The 10,971-nt window shown below is 40.2% G+C and overlaps 1 protein-coding gene across 2 annotated transcripts; it reads left to right on the top strand.

Moving 5' to 3' along the window:
• Nucleotides 1–567: 567 nt before the first annotated feature.
• Nucleotides 568–10,325, top strand: prdm2a (PR domain containing 2, with ZNF domain a). 2 transcript variants are annotated; one of them, XM_042491506.1, is made up of 4 exons: nt 568–583; nt 2,119–2,188; nt 3,038–7,318; nt 8,297–10,325. In XM_042491506.1, the coding sequence occupies exon 3, from the start codon at nt 3,102–3,104 to the stop codon at nt 7,284–7,286; it is 4,185 nt and encodes a 1,394-aa protein (XP_042347440.1). In that variant the 5' UTR covers nt 568–583; nt 2,119–2,188; nt 3,038–3,101; the 3' UTR covers nt 7,287–7,318; nt 8,297–10,325. The 2 variants fall into 2 exon arrangements, with proteins under 2 accessions (XP_042347440.1, XP_042347439.1); XM_042491505.1 differs by having other exon boundaries at nt 582–996.
• The last annotated feature ends 646 nt before the right edge of the window (nt 10,326–10,971 follow it).

Here is a 10,971-nt window from a genome sequence, read left to right as displayed (position 1 = left end):
TATGTATTCATCAGACCACTTGACTGCTTAAAACTAAAAATGTATTTATTTGTTTAAAAAATTAAAATGCATTTTTGACAATGTGGAGAAAAAATATACAGATAATCAAATTATTAAAAAAAAATCAAACTAAAACAATCACTTGTAGATCTTGTCAGCTAATAGGTAAAGATGGCTGGCCCTGAGTTTAAATAGTTTTTCATTTTTATTTTTTTTTTTCTCCTCACAATTTTAGATTATGAAAACACTAATCATGCTTTTAAAAAGTAGCTGAAGACAAAATCAATATCTGCAATAGCCTATCTTAGATAATATAACAGCTTGTCCTACAGATTTACATCTGTGCATTTTAATAAATCAGTTTGTATAGGCTGTCAGTTCTGCTCATGCTGTCATTTTAGCCTAAGGTGACAGCTGCCTTTAGCTATGATTTTTTTTTTTTTATCCCAGTGTTTTAACAAACCTGTTGTTGATTGGTCCACATTTGACATCCACATTCACTGACCAATCAGAACACCAGATTCTTGTTGGTACATTTGGGAAGGAAAAAAAAAAACACAACTATACACAACCTGCACGAGAGGTATATTTCAACCGTTTCTGCGGCACTTTGCAGCCTCCATAAGCATGTACGGAAACTGTGAGGGCAGGTTTGTATGACGGTCCGCGCTCGTGCGGGTCGTGTCGAACATCCTGCTCTAAATGTAGCCAGCTCGCCAGGCTAGCATTGTAGCTAGCAGTATTACTGTTGCTTTAATGGCGATAACAGCTGATTTCTTTCACTTAGTAAGCGAAGCATTGAGTCCGGAGTTTGAAGATTATAAGGATTTAATTTAGCGAGCGCTTTTCAGGAGCTCAGTGGCAGGGCTATTTTGGAGGATTCAGTTGACCTTTCGGTGGACGAGCTAGCAGCCTCGGTAGCAAAACAGTAATGTGACGACGTGTTGTGTGACCAGCTAGCAATGGTGCAAGGACGGGGGAGCGTCATCAAACCAGGTGAAGCAGAGGCGTGCAAACGCACCCGAAAGCTAATCCGAGTTGTAATGATACTATAAAATAGAGAAGTCATTTTTTGTTTTACGTGCATTTTACGTGCCATAAGAGGCAAATTAGCCTGTTGCAGCGCAGGTGGATGGAAACATAAGTTGAATATTGCGAAAGTGTCTCAAATTATGAAGTATGTAGGCCGTTAGATGGTGTTGGAACAATTTTCGATTCTGCTGACATGATATCGTGACTGAGTCAGTTTTATTTGTGCAACAGAAACCACAGCACAGAGATTGTCCTGAAATAACTGAAAGATTACGTGAGCTATAGAGTCTTTGTTTACATTTCCTCTTGTGTCTACAGTTGCCTGAAATTGGTAGTAATTGAATAACTATGTAGGGAAAAGCGATTGATTTTAAAAAATGTAGGGAAAAGGAGCAAACAGTTAAATAAGCGGATGATTGAAGAGACAGTTAAGAAACGCTGATTTGACGCAATAAGAGTTCACGCGATCGTGAGGAGCAGGTGGGAGAGCACGACAAATCTGGCACAAAATGATGGGCCTGCCATTTTGTCTTAACAAGCAGATGAATGTCAAAATGCACCGATCTAGATGTTTACAAGTTTTAAAGTATTAAGTGAATGGTAGCTACTTTAAAAATGCTTATGATCGAGGTGTTCAGGTGTGAAGTGTGTGTAATGCATGTAGCAGGTGGTGTAGGCAACCATACCAGGGTAGATAAGGTAATCTGGGGACAGATTAGCTGCATTTTGGGACTGTATTAACTTTAGGCAACTAGTAGGTAAAAATGAAACACTTGCTGTATATAACACAGTGTGGCTATATTAGCTTGTGCTGTGTTTCTTGGCTCATAATGTAACCTTGATATGCTTGAGGGACATTAGCATAAGTTAACAAGACAGGACCCAGGGTTTATTCAGCTGCCAAATGACTGAAGAGATAAAGTAAACTGTGCTCACATACTCCCACACCACAGCTGTTCACTCGGATCAGTTTTTGCTTCTTATTATTTGGACGTTTGAGCTTAGGTGTCATGCCATATTATGAATTGGGTTTCATAGTTGTTTTGTTTCTCAATGTGTGCTTTGTTGTTTTCTTTCCTCTTCCAGCAGAAAGAAAAAACCTGTGTTCATCTATCAAACAAAACATGCCTTCTACTTTGCACTGACCATTAAAATGGTAAGATTGTTTAATAACAATTCTACATACTCTACAGTAACGTTTAGGGGTGATGCAATATGTCCAGACAAATAAAAAAATATCTAAAAAGAATAAGGATGAGTTATGATGTATAGGATTTAGTCAGTTTCATGAACATGAGCACAATTTAATGTAGTATTAAGACTGCAATACTTCTCAGACTGTCTGTTGAGAGTTGCATGAGGTGGCGGCACTTTGCTGTTTGTCAGTAATGAATGAAAATGACTACCACTGCTATTAGAAGTAATACGTGGTTTACATGATAATATCTTTAAAAAAAACAACTTAGACAATAAATGAAGACTTGTGATATATTGATTTGCATTTAAGTGTTAAGTGTGATTTATTTGCCTGTGTTTATGATGGATGTTTAAAGAGGAGCTACGCCCAATTTCAAAATTTAACAATATTATTCCTATGATCAAAGACAGTCCAAAACTATAAATAAACATGAACAACTTTCTCCCAGATCCAAAATCTGGAGTGCCAGTACTCAAGTTTGTGACGTCATCAAGTATAAAGTGTGGAGCTGCTCCACTGACAGGGCAAAGATGTTATAAATGACAGTAAAAGCACCCAGGGGAATGCTCTGAGTATACGGGTACATTTATATGGGGAGATTTACTTCTCTGGTTTCTGGTTTTAAGAGAGTAACTCATGTTCACAAATATTGATTTCACTTCCCTACGCCATAGAAATAACAGATTGAAATTCTTAATTTAGGTGATGTTCCCCTTTTAGGTCATTTGATGTGGTCCTTAAATGGCCCTTTAGTTCTAATATTTGTGGCTTTGCTCAATGACAGTATTTTCTTCATCTATGTAATAGGTGTGACAACTGTCAAAAGTGTGACAGAATTCCTTCAGAGAGCTGGATACAACCTCCACAAGAAATGGAGGACTCTCCTCACTTGTACATCTCTGAATTTGGAGACAATGAGGACATGGAAGAGGAGGAAGAAGACACCCATCAAGGGGAAACCGACATGGAACCACACACGATCAAGTCGCTGTCTCCAGAAGATAAACACCCCAACAAGGATACTGAGAGAGACTGGAACTCATTTCCCTGCCAGCACTGTCGGAGACTTTTTACCAGCAAACAAGGTTTGGAAAGACACATGCACATCCATGCTTTGGCGAACAACGAGGCACACACATACAAAAGCAATAAGAGAAATGCGTCTCTTGGTTCCAATCTGGATCAGCTGCAGCATGAAAAGATGAAGCCTCTGGATTCAGTGGGCTTAGTCATGCAGCTTCATACTTCCTCCCCCAGCAGCTCTAATACCTCAGTTTTGTCAGCGGGTGACCACACTGCTCAGCCAGACAAATTGGGAGTTTTGGAGGGGCATCATGCTTGCAAGTACTGTGAAAAGATATTCACCACACACACCAACAAGCGACGACATGAGCGCAGGATCCACGAGCAGCACCTGCAAGTTACACATGTGGAAAAAACCCAGCTGGCCCAGGAGGAAAATCTTCAGAGGATATCTAATGAAACATCACAACAGAAAACAGAGCTTGGTGACAATACAGCACTTGCAGCTGTTGTGGAGAATGAAGTAGAACACGCAGAACAATACATGCTAGATGTCCCAAGTAATATTTCAGAGAATCTCAGCTTTTATATCGATGGAAAAATAGTGTCAACGAGTACAGTCAGTAGAAGTGAAGCAGCTGAGGTTCATTCTGGGTCTTCGACTTTAGTTGGACTGGATGCCCTGATTCTAGACCCCGCCCATATCAGCCATGTTTTAAATACAGATTCAGTTACAGGCAAAGAGATACCAGGTCAACCGCAGGCCAAGAGAAGAACTGCGACACCACCTCTTTTACCACAAATTAAAACTGAACTGGAGTCTGAGGTGGTCATGTCTTCTTCCTCATCTTCACTTGTATCTTCGTTGATAGAGAATCTACTTCCTCAAAATACAGAGTCTACTGTTGCGAAGAAAGAAAGAACTGTGTTTCTGTCCCCAAAGCTGAAGCAGCTCCTGGAGAAGCAGGATGGCCTTAAACCTACACTCGCCCTCATTACAGATGGCCAGAAGCCTTGTTCACCTGTCTCTCTCTCTGTCCTGCCTGCTGGACCAGGAAGGTTTAAAAGAAGGACTGGGTCTCCACCAAGCTCTCCACAGCAAAACCCAACAGATGAAGCTGCAGATACGGGAGATTGTGATGCTGCAAGCACAGGACAGATGGATAACCAACAAAATTCACCTGTGCACCAAACTGCCAATGTGGAAGAAGAAACAGCTCCACCTGCAGAAGAGCCAGCAGTGAAACCTGCGTTGACAGAGAGCTGGGCCCCCACGACTGGCGGTAATTCCTGCAACCAGCAACCACTGGATCTCTCTAATACAGTCAAAAGAAATGAAGATGTTGCTTTAACTGATGCCGTGCTGGATTTGAGTTTGCAAAAAAAGACCCCTGCTGAATGTGAAGTTACATTAAATTTAGTTTCAGAGGCAGTTTTAAATGAAGGAAAATCAAATACATGCATGGTAGAGACGGCCTTAGTGAATATTGGAGAGCAAAGTGTAAGCCTAGGGAATCCCGAGACCCCTTTAGTCACAGACTTCATACTAACAGGGGCGGATATGGTGACCCCAATGGAGCCTATGGCAGAAGGACTTGTTTATGGACTTGCGCTTCCCTCTGGTTCTCTGACTCCATCACCTGCCGCCCTTACCCCTGTTGCCTTGCAGCCAGCTTCACCGTGCACTATAGCATTTGCTTCCCCAGCCTCACACACAGTGCTCCCCGCTGCTCCTTCATTAATCACAGTTTTAGCACCACCACCAATTTCTAACCCTTCAAGCCAACCACTTCAGGTATTAGCCCCAAATATATCTCCTGAACCCCTGGTAATCTGCACAGAAAATGCATTAAATTTCTCAGAGTGTGATTTAACGACTGCATTCGCCACTACAAATTCTGCAAACCCTGTCACTCTCTCCCAGTCCCTTGACCCGACTCTAAATCTACCTGGCCATGTGTTCCTCTCCGATCAAATAGCTCTCAACCCACCTATAGTTGAGTCCACCCCGATGTCAGAAGTGCCATTCACGCCCACTGTAACTTTAAATGATTCCCTCATCAACTCATATAACATAACCAGTAACACAGTGTTGATAGAGTGCACAATAGCTCTGGAAGCCCCAGGGAGTGTAGTCCCTGCTGCGGTTACCTTACAAGAAAACACTGCTGAGCCTCCAGCACCTACACAGATGGTTGTTAATCACATAGAACAGCAACAGATTGTATCAGTGCCCCATCCTCAAACTGTGGATCCCACTATTCTCATGTCCTCCATCGCAGAATCAGTAACTCTATCCACCACCACCACCTCAGTGCTATCTGATTGCCCTCCTGCTGCGAGTGAATCCAGTCCTGACCCAGAGCCTGTTATTAATGCAGAGCAGTCAACGATTAAAGAGGAGGAAGCTGCTGACAGTACTGTTTCCATACCCGAAATCTCATCTAAAACCGCACCACCGTCTCCTGAGAAAGCTGAAGAGGATGAGTCCTTAAACAACACACCAGGCGATGCACAACAGCAGACTTTCACCAAGAATTTCATCTGCAATGTGTGCGATAAGCTTTTTCATTCAATGAAAGAACTGGGCCATCACGTAGGTGACCACGCAGACGAATGGCCCTACAAATGTGAGTTCTGCGTGCTGCTTTTCAGCAAAACGGCTGCTTTGCTTGATCATCGATCAAGCCTCCACGGTGTTGGCAAGACTTACGTCTGCAGCGTGTGCACAAAAGAATTTGTCTACCTTTGTAATCTAAAACAGCATCAGGAGGAATTACATCCCGGCCAGCAGTGTACATACGCAGAAGAAGAAAAGGGAAAATTAAGACCTCAGAACTACAACAACTCAACAAAAGTCAACACTGAGCCGTCAGTCGCTGATGCTGCAGAGGAACCTCAGAAACCGGTGAAAAAGGAAGAAGATGAAGTAGATGTAGCTGCTGAAGAACTGTTTACAACAATAAAAATCATGGCCTCAGATGGAGCGAAAATCAAAGGGCCTGATGTTCGTCTTGGCATTAACCAACATTATCCCAGCTTTAAGCCCCCTCCGTTTCCTTACCATAACAGATCACCTGCTGGCTCAGTGGCCTCAGCCACAAACTTCACCACCCACAACATCCCACAGACCTTTAGCACGGCTATTCGGTGCACTAAGTGTGGAAAGAGCTTTGATAACATGCCAGAGTTGCACAAGCACATCTTGGCTTGTGCTAATGCCAGTGATAAAAGGCGATACACGCCCAAGAAGAACCCCATCCCACTGCGGCACTTCGCAAAAACTCAAAATGGAGTTCTGTCCACCACTAATTCTACTAATGGACTAAATGCTTCAAACAGATCCAGCCAGTCAAACAGGTCCAAACCTAACCAAGAATCAGCAGCTAATGTGAAGTTCAAGGTGCTGAACAAAAGGAAGAAAAAGTTGGTCCAAAGGGTCATGCCACAGAGGAACAAGTCAGTCCCTTCATCAAATAAAATGTCACCTGCGCGGGTGGATGAGCAGCAGGAAATCTTTGTGTGCCCACACTGCAGCAGGGAGTTCACAATGCGTCGCAGCAGAACCAAGCACATGGCGGTCTGCCCCAAGAAACCTAAAGAGGTGAAGAAAAGGAAGGAGGGAGGGATCTCTGTGACAAAGGAGAATAATGGACACCTGCATAGAGTGGTTGAAGAGAAACAAGCCTCCCCTCAGCATAAAACAAGACTCCAGACATCAGGCCCTGCTAAAAGGCCCGCCGTTCTTCCAGTGCAGACTGTCTTTTCAAATAAAAGAAGTAAAATAATTATAAAAGAGAGCACACAGCCAAAACAAGAGACACCCACTCTGAATGAACTTCCCATTGTTCGCACTTTCAACCCCTCTATGCGCCAGTATAGCAGAATGCAGCAAAGCGTCAAAGGAATCCCCATAAAAATCACCATAGTTAAACCACAACAGGCTGCACCACAGAAGGAGGAGCTGCCTGCCGGCCAGAGCCGAGAGGAGGCAGCTGTCACCAGCGGCTCTGAGAAGAGTCCCACAGCCTGAAGACTACACAGCACACCACCGGGGATCGTCAGGTACTTGGATAATTTAAGTTAATTTGCAAAATGATGACGATAATCAAGTGATGTGTTAAATAAAAACATTGCAAGCAGAAAAGACAAACTCAGTAATTCCTCATTTGTGCAGGTTTGATAGGTACTGCAGTATAAGTGCTGCAACAATCAATCTTTAAGTGATACACAGTTTAATCGTGCAGTTAATTTTCCTCGACAGCCACCAACAAGATCTCAGCCCTGCCATATTCTTCAAAATTAACTTATTTTATGTATAAACCCTAAAAAATAAAAGAAATAAATAAAACTAGAGCCCAACTGATATATCGGTCTGCCGATTTTATCTGCCAATATTGGTCCTACACAGATATATTATTATCTGCTTATATGTTGTCCGATAGGCACAGTATGAAAAGTTTATTTCCAACAGAACACAAAGCAGTAAAATTAGCGTTACCAAATTCCTAATGAAGTTTACTATTTCAGTGCACTAATGTTATTTTTAACTAACAATAAAGTTTAGTGTTGAATTGTGAAATATCCTGCCTTCATTACATGTCTTTGTATCTGATAACCATATCTGAGGGATATTGGCACTAGAGTGTGTGTACACATATATATATATAATATATATATTATATATATATATATATATGTGTATATATAAATATATATATATATATATATTTTTATATATATATATATATATATATATATATATATATGTGTGTGTGTGTATTATATATATATATATATATATATATATATATATATATATATATATATATATATTCTGTATGTGTATATATATATAAATCGCTCGATATATCAATATCACAATTTTTAAGTCCCAAATATAGTGACTGGCATCGGTCCCAGTAATCCAGTATCGGTCAGGCTCTAAATAAAACATCTGAAATTAAAAACATGAATGCAATAACCAGATGATTTTAAGCAATTTAACATCCATATTTTTCTATGTTTTGTTGTTGTTTCCAGGACCCCTGCTGTGCGGAGCCCCTCATACATATTTGTGTCGTAGTGATACTAAAGGCAGAGAACTGCTAATCCCACTGTACACCACACGGACCCAGACTGCATCACACTGTACAATAAATGACTGAATTGAGGACGGATAAAACAGGCGGCTGAGGATACTGAAGTGAGTGGATGTATTAAACAGAGTATTTGAATGCTTTTGTAGTAGCTTGAAGTTTTGTAGATTTCTCCTTCAATTTTGCAAACTTTCTGTCACCGGCTTGGATTTGCACTTTGAAGTTAATCTGACTGCTACATGTCACAAATTGGAAAGGAAGTGGGAGGAATTGAGCTGGAAGGCTGCTCTCATTTCCTACTTGGTGGGTTATTCTGAGAGGTTGGCAGGTGGCAATCATTCTCAGCATGCATTTGCACTTTTCCTTATCTGTTGTCTGTGGCCTTTTGGTTTAAACTCTTTACTGCATGCTGTGAGCTTGTACTGCGGCTAATTAATTAATTTATTAGGATGGATTATGTTGATGCAATTTGGCCCTAAGTCTGATGTTGCTCTGTGTTGTAGTTACACTGAAGACACGTTTAGATCATTTCTGAACGCACGACTACAGAATCATGGAAAAGTAAAAGACTCTGTAGTGCAGTCTGACATTGACCACAAGCTAATTCATGTTAAGAGTTAAAAGCATTGTTGTTTAAGAAAGGCAGCGTTATCATCATTAGTGTGAATGTAACATTGGTAGTGTTAATGCTACAGCCTTTGCAAATCAAAAATGTGTATAATCTGGTTGGCCCAGTTGTGTATCTGTGTGAAAGTTCTGAGAATAATTCTCTTAATGTGCCATCAAATGTATATAACATGACTAAATGTGGCATAAAGGTGATGAAGGGTAAACATAGTGTTCTATTTCCTACATATGGAATTTATTTTGGTGGCCCACCGAGAAAGACTAATTCATTTGCCTCGTCAAAAGTTTGCTGGGAGCTGCAGATTACTCAAAAACAACAATGCAATGATTTGCTACCACATTTTATAAAAGGGCTTATTAATGTCATACGCTAATTCTGGAGTTTATGGGGCCACCACAAATATGTTCTCAATTTGTTGGAAGTGGTTTGATGTATTGGCACTGCAATTGCTAAACAGAATATAATCTGCATATCTTGGATGCCTCGTTGCCACTTGTACTATAATAAGAGTTCAATTCTAAACAGCGTTGACAGAGCCAGTGCTTGGCCTCACTGCATCCATTCAGAAATCCTCAAATATTTATAGTAGTCCAGTTTGCTTGTAGGCTTTGTTTTGCACCTGTTTTACAAAATTCTTGTCAGAAAATATGATTTTGTGTGTTTTTTCCTCCATTCAACATCTATAAATCTCCATTTTAGTAATACAGTCTGTTTAGATCCTTGTCATCTGTAGCATACAAGCCCTTCATCATCGCTTATATTCTCTTGTCAGTAGTTTATTGTGTGAAGTGTGTATCATGAACATGTATATATCACAAAATGAAAATGTAACATCAGTTATGGGGTCATTTTTGCTGGAACCCTGTGGTGATATATCGAAATGTTTGTGGCAAGTTGTCACTGATCTCAAAGAGTGTGTGTAATGAATTGTATCTGTTTAATTTACATTTATATAAGCTACTAATTTGAAGATCCACTGCTATACAGGGTAATATTTTCATTATGATTGAATTGAATTAATTAATGTAGGCAAACTAAACCTTGACAATGGCCTGTATCTGAGAGAGAGCGAGAGTAACGGTACCTCTGTTTTACATGTTTTGCCTTTTCAACCCTCGCTGGTAATATCTCCGTCATTCAGACGTGTGTTGGATGTACAGGAAAGTTTGGGAGACTGTTATTTAACTGTGAAAAGTGCTTGTAGCATTTCGAAGTGTAAATTGAGTCATGTATATTTATTAATAATTTAAAATCATGTTATCAATATCAGAACAGTTCCTCTGTATGATTTGCACTAAAGTTTTTCCAAGCGAGTGTTCAAAATAAATGGAGAATGTTAAGATTATGGGGAGTTTGTGTGAAGATTTCTTTGGTAAACAAATCAAACTCATCTCATTATGTTGGTAGATTATTTATGTTGATGTCATGTCAGGGAAATTACACCATAATCTTAGTCATTATAATTTTATTTACTGTGTTTTTTGACAGAATTTTAATCCCGATTTGAAGGGAGCCTTCTGCATCATGCACCAGAAGGTAATAAAATGTCCAGGTGGTGGCACACTTTCCTCACGTTAACCACTGGAGCGGTGAACTCAATAGAGAGGGGATTTTGTAACACCACTGCATCTCTTCTGCACTCCCACTTTCTGTTTGAAAATCCATTTACAGTGACATGTGTTTTCATCCTATTTTTAAAACATTCTCTCTGGCACCAGAATATTAACATTTGAAATGCAAAAAAAAAAACAAACTCCCAAATCAAATATACCCAAAGCTGTGACCTGTTTTCTGGGAAAGCAGCCGATAATTTTGTGGAAAAGCAATTAACTTTTAACCATTGTTTGTCCCATTTTTTATCCTTCATATTTAATATCTACAACAAAAGGTACATAAATATTGCAGATGACCGAGGAACAAAGAGACAAAGCAAAAGTCAGAAAATGCAACAATTATGTGTTACACTTTTTTCATTTTATTGTGCTCCCTCT

Source organism: Plectropomus leopardus, chromosome 8 (genome assembly GCF_008729295.1).
Source record: "Plectropomus leopardus isolate mb chromosome 8, YSFRI_Pleo_2.0, whole genome shotgun sequence".
Classification (NCBI taxonomy): domain Eukaryota; kingdom Metazoa; phylum Chordata; class Actinopteri; order Perciformes; family Serranidae; genus Plectropomus; species Plectropomus leopardus.
Note: the sequence above shows the minus strand (reverse complement) of the source record. Positions and strands in the feature narration are given on the sequence as shown.